We start from the raw sequence: 13,730 nt of genomic DNA, 5'->3' as shown, positions 1-13,730 counted from the left end.
CTTCCTTCGCAAATTTTTCCAGTGAGTGAGCATGCAGTGTTTTTAAGGGAATTACTGTTGAATTCGTGATGGACAGCTTTTATGTCACTATAACTATTCTAAAGAAAATGAGCCAAAATCAATGCTAAATAATGACCGTTCTGAAAAAGGTTTACATAAGAACAAGGAAATCCACTCCCCTATTCTATGACATTTTAGCCTCCACCTGGTCCTAGGACACCCTTGATCGTGCAGTAGGAAGTGAAGGGAACACTGTCAGAAGGGGGAATGTTTTATCTGCTCCTAGATCCTCTGTTTCTCTTTCTGAGAAGTCAGACCCGGAAGTGACCTCCTAATGTCTTATGAGCTCCCGGGCCCCGGGAGCCTTGAGTGCATCAGGTCCTTCTGAATGTTCTGTCGTGAACAGAAGTGCAGTTAGAGCCTACACAGTCACTGCTTCAGAGAAGGCGAAGATGGAGGGAGTGCAGATTATCGCTGGGCAACTCTGCTAACGTATGCAACAACCCTGACCAAGGCCTCTGATTTTGCGTGTTCCCAGAGGGGCTTCCCTGCTTCTGAGTGAAGACAGATTAAGGACACTCCTTACAGTCCAGCTGGAACCTCCTCAACACTAAGCAGTGACGAGGACCCTGAGGGGCTCTTCTCCTTTGTCCGGGGAACACTCCTGTCAACAGGCCAAGTGACATCTAGTAGAGAATGAACTTAAATACCAACTAATAGCAATTTAGACTCTGTTCAAGTTAATTATAATGAGATTTCTCCTTGAAAACCATGAAAACCAGTAAATATCCATTCACAGAAACAGGATGTTTATAACAATAGAGCCTTAAATACTCAACTTGGACAACAACATCTGTTATTTATTGGATTCTTGCTCTATGCCAAACACCAGTGGTGGGTGTTTACATGCATTGTCTTATTTAATCCTCTCTCATACACATCACAGGAGGTAGATCTTCAGCATCGTCATGGATAAAGTGAATCTTACAGAATGTAAGCTATCTGCATGGAGGCCCATAGCTCCCAAGGCGAGCCGCTAGACTTGAAGGATTCTATGCCTTTTGGTTGACAACTTTTGAGATCTTCTTGAAAAGTTTTCTCAATTTAGAAAATTCTAGAAAATATTCAAAATCTCTGGAGCTGTGATGGTTTGACATCAGTGTGTTGCTTTAGAGAGTTGTTGGGCATTGTTACCTTGCTTTTCTTTTATATTTATGCCACAGCCACAGGTGTGGTTTACAGCAGAACAGAGAAGAACATGTCCCAAGAGTTAGATCCTTTTTAAAGTGTAGTTGTTAAGCCACGCTTTTGCCTGTCATTGGTCCTAGTAAGTTATAGAACTTGGGGTTTCCCTTAAAGAGTTATTCTTCCAAAATTTGGGAGCCTGAGGTTTTCAGACAGGAAAATTATTTATTTCAAAAAATTTTTTTCAAGGTAATCTTTTCTTCTGAAACACCCCAGAGAGAACGTGGCCCTAATAGTGGATTATCCCCCATGAAAGTCAATTTTAACATCTTAGAGACTTAAAAAGGAAAAATTTGGTTCCAAAAAATTGTTTAAAGCATCTAAATTCCTGAACTGATTTCTATATCTCCTCTTTTGCTAATACTGCTTTTGAATATCGCTTTTGAGTCAAATTTAGTAGCTTCCTTAAAAATAAGTATTTTTAATTAGTCACAGCTCAAGGTAACAATTCTTTTATGGAAGGCAAGCAATATAGAAGACTAGACTACAAGAACGACATCGAGATCACCACGGCTCAGAAAATCTATATTTTACCTTCAGTGAATAATTAGGTTCAGTTTTTTATCTAGTTTTAACATCCTCATCAATAGTGATGAGTCTCAATATTCATTTTTTTCTTTTCCTACAATAATCTTACAATGTTCTGTAGAGTACCTATGTGCTTTTCATACCGCAATGCTCTGATCTAAGCACTGGCAAACTCCGGCCTGCAGGCCAAATCTAGCTCACAACCTCCGTGTGTACAGCTTGTGAAATAAGAAGAATTTTTACATTTTTAAATGGTTTTTAAGTAAGTGCCTGAATAATAGCCTCAATTTTGCCCCTCGGCCCAAGACATCTAAACTATTTATTATCTGTCACTTGACAGAAAAGATGTGCTAACTTCGAATGAATTACAATTACAATTTTCTGCTTATAAACATTTATGTCAAGTCCACACTGAAATTTGGTCTTGACTTAATGCCAAGACTCTAGGGGAAGAGCAGAGAACAGGTATGAGCATGGCTGAGATCTCAGAAGAAATGCTGGCTGATTGGTTGGTTGTTCCTGGTCCCTCATTCACCCCGGGTATGTCCTGTGCAGGCCAACTTGGTGATCCAGGAGAATCGTTACGTCTTGGCCATGCAAGATCTGCAGAAGGCCCAGGCTGAGCTGGATGACAAGCGTGCAGAGCTCGACGTGGTGCAGGCTGAGTATGAACAGGCCATGACCGAGAAGCAGGTAACTCCTCGGCACTGAAGGGACGGTCATACGTTAATATGGCTACTGTAAACCCTTCCTTTGCTCCTTTCTTTCTCCAAGGGTTTGGTTCCCAGCAGGGATTGATTCAATGTATACATAGTACATAAACAACACTTCATCCTTCACTAAGCCCTGAGGACCGTGGTGAGAGGTCAGGATGGTCAGCCAAGATGGGCGTCTGTTCTGGAACATAAACATTCTGAGTCTTCTCATGGATGGTGGTGAAAACAGCCCCTTGTGGAGCACTTTCTGTTTTTCAAATCATGTCTTCCCTCTTCATTTCATTTAAGCTTTAAATTGATCTTGCAAGGTAAGCGAGATGGCTTTTTAAATTGTCATTTTGGAGAAAGGAGCTGAGGTCCAGAGGACAGCTCCTAGTTGTAGGGCTGGGCAGTCAGAAGTAGATCTTGGTCTTCTGCTGTCCACTTCAGGCTTCTCTGCTGGACCAGTGTTATGGCCACATGGTTGCATCTGATGACAATGACCGTCTATGGTCTTCTCAACCTAGGCTGCAAATAGCAGCTGTAGAACCTTTCAGAATTTGGGTTCAGACACTTCTGGTTCACTGGGCAATAGGTTCTTTATCTTGTTTCTAATAATTCCAGCTCCATACGGACTTCTTTCCTTCTGGAAATTCAGGCAGCTTTAACACACAACTAATGTAGCTTAAGCTTCAGAGCTTCTCATGTGCACAGTGTCCTAGGCGCTGGGGATCCTGGGAGTTGTAGGTAAGAGGGAGACCCGGTTATGGTTGGCAAGTATTTGCATATAAGCATTTGGATAAAATGCCTAGAAATTTCAGACGAAAGGTACCTGAGTTTCTAAGACACCAAGACTTTTTTTTTTTTAAGATTTTATTTATTTCTTTGACAGAGATCACAAGTAGGTAGAAAAGCAGGCAAGGAGAGAGGGGAAAGCAGGCTCTCTGCTGAGCAGATATCCTCATGCAGGGCTCGATCCCAGGACCCCGGGGAATTTGGGGAAGACAACTTAATCTTAAAAATATCTCTTACATGAAAAGTTAGTTTCAAAGGTAGGCAGAAATAAGTGATCTGTAGGGTCACACTTCCTAGCTGGCATCTTTCTTCTTGGGGAGAAACAAATAAACAAATACGGACAACATAGATGTGGGGGTACACCTCAGCTGGGCTTTGAGGTCTCCTGCAGTAACTCTGGGGGAAAGGGAACAGGAGAATAGAATCTCAGAGAACAAACTAGAATACGTATCTTGCTTTTGAAAAACACTGTGTTGTGTTATTATTACAGAAGCAACTCATGTTCTTTATGGAATATACGCATAGAGAATCCTGGAAATGAACACGAGAAGTATTTGCTCTTTTTCATTTCCCATCTGAACATCTTCCTTGCTTTACATATATTTTAAAAATATATGTAAAATATAACATTTAAATATATAACATAATTCAATGCATACTGTTTATAAATTAAATTTTTAACTTAGTAATTGAATATTTTCTTGATTATAAAAATCTTTATAAAATAATTTAATGGCTTCAGAGTATGCTTATTCCACGATAATTTATTTAAATGTTTCTCTATCATTAGACATTTAGCATATATAACATAATTATATATTATGTGTAACATACATATATGTTATAAATGAATTTCCAGTGACTGGTCCTATAGCTAAATCTTTATCTGTCCCCACTGTTATTTCATACATACACATTTTTACAAGTAGCGTTAGCAGTGGTCTTCAGAAGGAGGAGGACCATTTGTTTTTAAGAATGGAGACTTGAGTGGCAACAGCATGTGAAATTCTGGTTCATGGTCTTTTACTGATGCACAGAGCACCAGAAAGGGACCTGCTGAGTCAGGTGTCCACGGGATCTGTGAGCAAACCTCAGAATAGCACAATCTGAAGATTAATATAAAGTTTCACTTCAAGTCAGAGGAGATGTGCACTTACATGAAGCATTAATGATGTGAGAACTTTAACAGGAGAAATATTCCTGATTTTCAAGTAGGATATGTATTTTACTTTAGTAAGTATGCTTGTATTTTATCTCTATTTTTCTTTATAAGGAACTCATAAATGACACAAATTTCTATTATCTCTTACTTATTAACACCTGGGGAGAGTGTGACCTGTGGGCTCAGGACCCTTGTAAAGGTTTAAAAGCTGGGCTTTGGCTAACACAGGCACACAGGAATTGAGTTTTATACTTCCTGTGAGATAAATGGCTCACAGGTCTCAGAAGGGCAGATAATATATAATGGTTTAAAATTATATTCCTCACCCAGAGGCCATATTTTTCTGAACAGAGTTTTCTTCTGATTCTGGCCCTTTTTTAGACCTTGCTTGAGGACGCGGAGCGCTGCAGGCGGAAGATGCAGACGGCCTCCGCGCTGATCGGGGGCTTGGCGGGAGAAAAAGAAAGATGGACGGAACAAAGCAAAGAGTTTGCTGCACAAACAAAAAGACTTGTAGGTATGTAAATTCCTGTATTAATCAGATTACGTGTGGACTCTGTTAGGGCATTAGGAAACTGAAACTTTAATCAGAATACAAACGAACCCTCTAGTCCTTCAAATTCCTGTGTGTATGTGCCCAGATGTTTCAGAAGGATGAATACCGGTCTGGCATCTGTGCAGTCCTTATTAGATAGATGTGCTATTGACCTTGAAAGGGTCACTTTCAAATTTTCCTGTGAGTCAATGGTCTTATTGACCAGGGTCACTTGGAATGGAAGCTCTGTCTTCTCAGGATTTGTATCCCTTAAGCTCCAAAGTCATACTCTCACATCCAGCAAGAATCAAAATAACCTAGTTGATGATGCCTGTCAGGTGTTACTTGCCTGTCAGGTGGACCATTTGGACCTGTTTAACGATGATCTACTGCTTATTCACCAAGACATAGCAACATGTGGTCACGGTCTGGTTTCTGGAAGTTAGTTTAAAAGAGTGGTTGCCTTTAGAATATATTTAATATTCTGCACATTTACAAGGCTGATTATAAAGTATTTCAGTGGCATTCTGTTTTCTGTTTTAGGGGATGTGTTGTTGGCTACAGCTTTTCTATCTTATTCTGGTCCATTTAACCAAGAGTTTCGCAGTCTGCTGCTCAATGACTGGCAGAAGGAAATGAAAGTCCGGGAAATCCCATTTGGAGACAACCTAAATCTCAACGAGATGTTGATTGATGCTCCCACTATTAGTGAATGGAACCTCCAAGGTCTGCCAAACGATGACCTGTCCATTCAGAACGGGATCATTGTCACAAAGGCATCTCGCTATCCTCTGTTAATTGACCCACAGACTCAAGGGAAGATCTGGATTAAAAACAAAGAAAGCCAGTATGAACTCCAGGTAACTTGTGTTTGAGTCCATTCATGCTACCAAGAGGTTTTATTGCCACAGATGAACAAGAGTCTGAGAAGTAAGAAATAATTGAAAATAGTAGCTATTGTAATCCTTGATAGAGCAGTAACAGATACAAGTCTAAACTCTAATATTAAAATCTTTTCTAAAAATTGTGTTTACATTTGTATGGATCTCTACTAATGCCATCTTTTGAAGGTTTCAGATTCCCCTGTTAGAGCCTAAATCCTTCCTTGATGAACAGAGCAGTGTGGAGTTGTACCACACCATGTGTGTAGCACTGAACTAGGACGCTTCGTGATTATCCCATTATTATTTGTCACAAAAGTGATGGTGATGAGAAGACAGGTTGCCCTGGGGAATGACAGTTTGTAAAAGAAAAGGATGGAAACAGTTTAAGTTTGCAGTACAGTCTCACCCTCTATGGGTTCCAGATAAGGTTCTCTAAAGATCTCCGTATTTGTGTCCCATGATAGAATGCCCAGGCACCATTTAATGTCCGTTCTCTGTGTGTGTGACATCGTGATATTGTCAACAGCAACCTTTGGGTCTTGTTTCTAGATCACATCTCTCAATCACAAGTATTTCAGAAACCATCTGGAGGACAGTCTTTCTCTTGGAAGGCCCTTGCTTATTGAAGATGTTGGGGAGGAACTAGATCCAGCGCTGGATAATGTTTTGGAGAGGAACTTCATTAAGACTGGGTCTACATTTAAGGTAGGTTAAACCTATTGATAATAATGTGCGGAACCATTAGCACGAGGCCGGGTAAATGTGACATAGACATAGATGAAATTTTCTCATTAGGCAACAACTGAAATTTGAGTCATTGGAAGAGACATGTGCTTTTCTTTTCTACACTTCCTGAGTTTGGATTAAAGTTTTTAAGAACAGTCCTTTTAGAAATATCTACTTCTTTTGTGTGACAGAATCTGACTCCATTTTGATGATTGACTGTGGGGATGTCTTTCAAAACCCATCATGACCTTCACCCTCCCCTCCTGTCTCAAATCTGGGCAAGCTGACAAGAACATGTGGAACTTTTGCCTTTGACAATGGTGGGAAAATCAAACCATACAATCCGCTGTTGATGCCCTGTGTGGGAACCTTTATCCCAGCCCAAGCTCCTAACCACCATAAAACCCGAAGACCGCTACTTTTCCTTACTCTCTCAATCAGTTTTTGGGACCGGTTGGGGACCTACTTTAATCTCTCCAGAAATCTCATGATATGAGTAATAAACATTTTTATACCCTTTGGTACATATGTGATGTCCTCAGTCTTGATCTCTGAACGAAATTTTGGAAGGGTCATCCATCTCACTTCTTCACGATCACACCAATTTTGGTGCTAACTTCTAACTCATGGTATATACTGGCTTACACTGAACTTCCTCCCTCCCTTCCTCCTTTCCACCCACCGTGCTTTCTTCCATCCTAGTGGTTTGAAGCCCTGCGAATGCCTGATGATGAATTCTTTTTCAGTATACAGAGATCTCCAGTTATATAATTACTTAAAGCAATGCTTGATCCTGTGCAGAGAAGGACACAGGAAGGTGTATGCATGTTTTATTACTTTTGACTTTATTTTTATAATAAAGGTGAAAGTTGGTGATAAGGAAGTAGACGTGATGGATGGCTTCAGACTCTACATCACCACCAAACTGCCCAACCCAGCCTACACCCCCGAAATAAGTGCTCGGACCTCTATCATTGACTTCACTGTCACCATGAAAGGTCTGGAAGATCAGTTACTGGGGAGAGTCATCCTCACAGAGAAGCAGGTGCGTGAAGTGTGACCACCTCCTTTTCGGCATTGTGTTACGATTCTTTCGTTGACGAAAATAATATGATAAAAGTTTTCATAGGATTAAGGCCCCCCTGCCTTTTATTCCTGTGTTTTTTTTTTTTTTTTCCATTATTCATTCCCAGGTGTCTTGGGTAATTACTAACCGATTACCCTCTGTGTTTCATCTGTCTCATAAATCATATATATCCATTGATTTTGTGGAGCATAATGACGGGACTATGAGAATATCAGTCTCATGCCCGGCATCATTATTCTGGTCTTACATTGCTTCATTTCTCTGAAGAGTTTGCATGGTCGTGAGTTCTGTTTGCCTGTTAACTTTTAGGTTTCTAGGATACAGCTAGGTTTTGCTTTCATTCAATTCATTATTATGCTTCTGGAGTATAAAGTTAAGACTAGTGACTTCAAACCCCTGGGATTAAAAACAGCTAACAGACAACATTCTCAAGTCTTACTTGTTGCCTATATGAGAGAGCTGCATGTATGTTGTGACGGGACAGACATTTGTGACTCTGGAACCTCCCTGAGCACCTTCTGAAGGCTCTGGCTTGGTCACGATTCTGTTTTCTCTACTTCTATTTGGTGGAATAACTTAATGATCGATAAAAAATAGCCAATAATTTATAAACCTCCTTGTTTTGAGTCACCGGATTTTAATAAGACTGTTTGGGTAGAACTGCATGAACTCTAAGAGTTGCTATTGATTTTCTCCAGGAGCAACGAGAAGTCTACTTTATTTTAAAGCCCCCTTTTAGACTGACTCAAGATTTATTTAGGTTAAAACCTTTGGCAAAATCTTTGGAATTTGTCCTTTCTATGATTTTGAAAAAACATTTTGTGTGTGTGTGCTTCATGCTTGGTCTTGGGAGTCCTTCTATATGTTTATCTCTTGCTTCTTCACCACTTTTCCCCCTCCCTCCTTTCCTTTTTTATGGGTAGTCTCTTTTTATTTTTTAGTTTATAGTGCATGAATCATAGAGTCCTATGGTTGGAAGTTTTATTAGGAGCATTAAATCTGACTTTGTAGATTCACGTAGTTAGTGACCTCAGAATGCCAGGAACTGAGGCCAGAGTTCCTACCACAGACTTGCTCCTGAAGTGATAGTAGCCTTCAGAATATGCGCTTCTTTATTTTGTGAGTCAGACTCGAGCTGGTTGAGGAAGCCTAGCACTGCCATATCCTTACTTAGGAGCGACTGGGATTCTTCATCCGCCACATGCAATGTGGGAATCCCCAAGAGTCTTTGGGGCAGTGGCCAATACCCTTGTGTTAGGCTCTGCTTTCACCTGTGGTGTTGACTTCCAGCAGATAAGGAGTCCCAGCAGCAGTTTGAAACATAGGCTTGTCTTTGGTTTTCTTACATTTAGCTGAGATGAATATAGTTTCCTTGGAAGAAATAATTTGTTCTGACAGATTTTATTTGCAGCAAAACAGCTCCAGCACTGAAGCCATAATTGTTCAAACAAAAGTTTAAGAGGATGCGAGGGGCACTTTAAACTCCTTTGAAAAGGCTTTCAACAGCCTTGAAAAGCCAATGTGGATCCCAGGCTGGGCTTTTTCTCCCCCCCCCCCCCCCCCGGAAAAGTGCCTTGAGTGTCTTGAGAAAACTACTCCTTTGCTGTTGTCTCATGATCAGAATCTATTCCAGGCTCCGAGTAGATAATTCTTGGGAAAAGTATGGCCATATGAATGGGACCCTCACTCTCTTAGAGTATTAGAGGGTCTTCCTACCCTGAAACACATGATTAGACAACACGTAACCTGTATTTTCTTCCCTCTAACACAAGGTCTCATGCATGAAGTGAGCTGTTGAACTTACTTTCGAAGGCTTTTCAGTAATATACAACCTGCAAGCCGCCTTTTCTTTTGTAGCATCTCGTCTTCCCCCCACACTCCCGAATTCACTCACATTGCTAAATCGCCTTAGCCTGGATGGTGGCAAGGGGGTCTGATTTGATCTCTGGTGCTTTCTGGAAATTGAGTAACTCATTTGAAAAGAGCCTTACAGGTTCAAAAAGTGTTCCTTTGACTTCTGTGACAATGCAGTCTCTCTGACTATGGTCTCTTCTTAGGTGATTACTGTGTATACTCCATCAGGATAACATGCTGTTCAGAGCCAAGGGTGGGTATTGAAAGCAGGGAAGACCCCACTTAAGAAGCTGGTGTTGGAAAGCATCTAAGAAATTCCCTAACGCATGACCTGAAACCAGGTGTGGGTTCTCTGCAGTCAGGATGAATCCAACCTTAGCGGTCTGTCGGTTCTTCTGAAAGGTGGCTGGGAACAATGACTTATGATGCCAGGGAAAGGCTGTTTTTCTCTGAATCCATAAATTCACCAGCTGTCCAGTGTCTTGGAGATACTGGCAGTGAGGAGCCTTGTTATCACATGGGCTCTGGTCTCGTCAGTGCTCTGCTGTTAGACTGCTGGCTCTCGGGGTTTGTTGCCTTTCAGAAACAGATGCAAACCCCAGAGCACAGGAATGCAGGGAAGGCAGATTTTTAATGATTCTACATTTTCTGGGTGCTGCAAAGCAGTCGTTTTAAATGTGTGAGCTGTTCAAGGTCACATCAAGGCCATATTCAATTGTTGACCTGATGTACCTGTGAGTAAATGTAGGCAGCCTGCTGTTGTCACCAGAAGGCAAGGTATCAAGACCATTTTAAACAGGCAGCAAACCAGTAGTTCTCTAGCAACTATCCTTAATTTTTTTTTCCTTAGGTTCACTCTTACCTTGATCCCCGAGAACAAGACAGAAACTCAAAGAGAGCTATATAGTATTAGGCGAAAAATACTAATCTAGATTAATAGCTTCTATTGTTCACACAACACAAGGCCTCAGAGGTCACCTTGTTCAAAATCCCAGAGGAGCCAACAGATGTTTGATTTATTTTAGGGGTGGAAGCACCCAAACTTGGTGGATCCAACAGAAGAAATAATTTAATGAGGATCCTTAAACAGATGTCGTTATCACCAGCTCATTGCTATAGAGAAGAATAAATCTGAATGCTATTGTTTAATCTTTCTATTTTAATTGCCATGTAAGGTACAAAAGGGAAGGATCCTTGGATGAAAGCCTGGGTGATCTCTTAGAACTGAAAGGCTGTCACCTGTTTCCTTTTACTGATTTCAAAACCGTAGTGACAGATGCAGTTTAGGTACACAAATATTTTTAGTTGTCATTTGCATATTTGTTGAGCTACTTAATTTTTGATACTTTGATTAATACATAGTATGTTTCCTGATATTGTTCTGAATCACTACTGTACTTTCTTACCCACTTTGGGGATACTTTTCATATTATCAAAGTTTCTATAAAAAATTTAAATGGCAGCCTTAGTAAATAGAATACATAACACAAATGTTTACGTGTGTGTGTGTTTGTGTGTGTGTGTGTTGAGGTAATCCCTTTGATGGGAAAATGCTTATAGACAAAATGATTTTGATCAATTTTGCTCCTTATTATTAATTTCAAAAAGAACTATCTTCTTATAGTTTGGGGGACCTAAACTCATAGTTCAACAGAACGATGTTTAAATCAGCCATACATGTGAGCATACACTGAAAACCTTATCCCAAAATAGGTTTTCTGTTTTAAAATCCTGAGTGAAAAACAAGTTGCAGGGGTGCATGGGTGGTTCAGTTGGTTAAGCATCGGGCTTCTGCTCAGGTGGTGATCTCAGGGTCCTCGGATCCTAGGATCGAGCCCTAAGCCTTGCTTGGGGCTCCTGCTCAGTGGGGCATGAGCTTCTTCCTCCCCCCACTGCTCCTACCCTCTGCTCATGCTTGATCTCTGTCAAGTAAATAAAATCTTTAAAAAAAAAAAAAAGAAAAGAAAAGGAAAAGAGAAGCAAATAGTTGTTCTGTTTACCTTCAGAGATTACTTTCTGTTTTCCATAACTCTTGTCCCATTGTAGTGATTGGCTGTTTACCCACTATTTAGTATACAGATTGCTTTCATAATTCCCAATTGCTTTAAATTATACTGTTTACTTTAGGGGATATTATTTTATCAGTTTCAGACTTCGGGAGAAATGTACTTCTTAGCCTCATTTTAATCCTTTAGGAATACAGGCAGTTACTTTAATTGACAGATTTGTTGGTGTTAACAATGATATTGAACTGACTCCAACCATCTGAATAGTGTTGAAGCTTTTACTTGCTATTTTTAAAATCAGGAACTGGATGAATTGCCCCTTTGTATACATTATATTAACTGTTTGTTTTGTGATTAACAGTTTTCGGGAGTAACATGGGGTTATGATTTTAGTACTGATTCTGTAGTTCTCAGGCGGAGATGAGATTGGAAGTGTAGGTTGAAATGTCTTGTAAACTATGTTGAGAATGTTGGATCTTTCAAAACAGCTGCGAGAGATCCCCAAAGGTCTAGGAGCAGGAAAGGGGGTGAGGACAGAGCAGAGGATGAGCAGGGAGACCAGTTGTAGTTAGACTAGTCCCTGAGGAGTAACTAAAGGCTAAACCAGGGCCCTGGCTATTGGTTTGGAACCCATAGATGGAGGAAGAACTACGGTGCTGGAAGAATCCGTAAGACTCGGTACAGTTTGGGATTTGACAGCCCACGTTCTCGTCCCAGCAGACATGAGACCATGCATCTCGAAGATAAGTACAAGATCAGAAAGTTCTCTTTTGTCCCATTTCAGCCACTTGATTAGGCTATTATAATGATTTGTGAAATTCCGAAGTAGGGTTTATTTTGTGCCAACCTATAATTTTATTTTCCAAACTGCTTATTTTCCCAATAACTATTATAATGCTTCTGAAAAATCCATGCTTGGGAAGAGTCGAAGAAGGGGAGAAAAGGGAGAGAGAAGTCTTTTGAGCAGTTATTGTGATTCAGTTTCTGTTGTAGCTGCTTTACTAGTTATATCCTGACGATCACTGTCTGAGCTGTTTCCATAGCCATCTCATACATAGGGAAACGGAGGCTCTAGGGTTATATAATAGGGCCAACACCATTTAGCTGATAGATCTCTGGGGGCTGCGATTCAAGCACATGTCTCCCTGATGTCAAAACCATGATTCTCCCTACGGCTTTACGTTCTTTCCCTTACTGGTCATCTTCAAGAGGTGAGGATATTTAGACCGATACTTAGGATATTTAGATAGATATTTAGGAACTCAGACATGATAGTGATAGTGTGGGAAATGTGGGAATATGACAATAAAAAATACTTGAATTTTCCCCTTAAACTTTATTACTTTATTTCTTAGTGTAACTGTAGCGTAAGTTCTCTTTTTTAACAGTAGCTTTTGGTGAGGAATTTTGCAGGTGTCTTAGATGTCACTTTCTGTACTCATTTTCACTTTCTGTACTCATTTTTTTTTTTTTGTTGGCTTGTTTGTTTTTTCACATTTTCTCAAATTTGAGATTCTTATCCGGTGAATAAGTGAAATGAAAATAACCATGAAGGAAGCTTTTCAATGTAACCCAGTAAAAGGAAGCAGATAAAGGCAGGTTGTGCTGGAGTTGCTTTGTCTCCAAGACTTAAGCAAGTTCTGAGATTTTGCTCAAAGCCTGGTAGGGTTGTACCCATCATAAGTGTTGGGTCAACGGTGATTAGTTGGCCAGAACAGAACGCAGTGGCCAGTGGCCTTTGTTCTTTGTCTTCATGCAGTTTTGTTACTACCACCTTTATGTTAGATCTGTGGTTTTCAGTTACAGCCACTGGGCTTTGTGCTGCCTTTGGCTTGTTCTGTGTCATGGCCATGGCCTCTTTCTCCACCCTCCCCAGTTCATCCTTTTTTTCCTTCTGTTCCACAGACTCTCCCTCTCCAAACCACCATGACGAAGAAGTAGCCAGTAAGGACAATAACCTTCCAAAACCGTTCTCTCTCCAGCTGTTTATTTTTTTATTTTTTTTTTAAGATTTTATTTATTTATCAGAGAGAGAGAGGGAGAGAGCGAGCACAGGCAGACAGAATGGCAGGCAGAGGCAGAGGGAGAAGCAGGCTCCCTGCTGAGCAAGGAGCCCGATGTGGGACTCGATCCCAGGACGCTGGGATCATGACCTGAGCCGAAGGCAGCTGCTTAACCAACTGAGCCACGCAGGCGTCCCACTCTCCCCAGCT

General features: G+C 40.7%; 1 protein-coding gene across 1 annotated transcript in view; it reads left to right on the top strand.

The window, feature by feature from the left end:
* Nucleotides 1–13,730, top strand: part of DNAH5 (dynein axonemal heavy chain 5) — a 205,275-nt gene that overhangs the window by 154,720 nt on the left and 36,825 nt on the right. Inside the window, exons 61-65 of the mRNA XM_059416774.1 lie at nucleotides 2,329–2,466; nucleotides 4,807–4,942; nucleotides 5,504–5,820; nucleotides 6,394–6,549; nucleotides 7,433–7,615. Of these exons, the coding sequence (XP_059272757.1) occupies nucleotides 2,329–2,466; nucleotides 4,807–4,942; nucleotides 5,504–5,820; nucleotides 6,394–6,549; nucleotides 7,433–7,615 (930 nt within the window). The remainder of the gene's footprint in view (nucleotides 1–2,328; nucleotides 2,467–4,806; nucleotides 4,943–5,503; nucleotides 5,821–6,393; nucleotides 6,550–7,432; nucleotides 7,616–13,730) is intronic.

Source organism: Mustela nigripes, chromosome 12 (assembly GCF_022355385.1).
Source record: "Mustela nigripes isolate SB6536 chromosome 12, MUSNIG.SB6536, whole genome shotgun sequence".
Taxonomy (NCBI): Eukaryota; Metazoa; Chordata; class Mammalia; order Carnivora; family Mustelidae; genus Mustela; species Mustela nigripes.
Note: the sequence above shows the minus strand (reverse complement) of the source record. Positions and strands in the feature narration are given on the sequence as shown.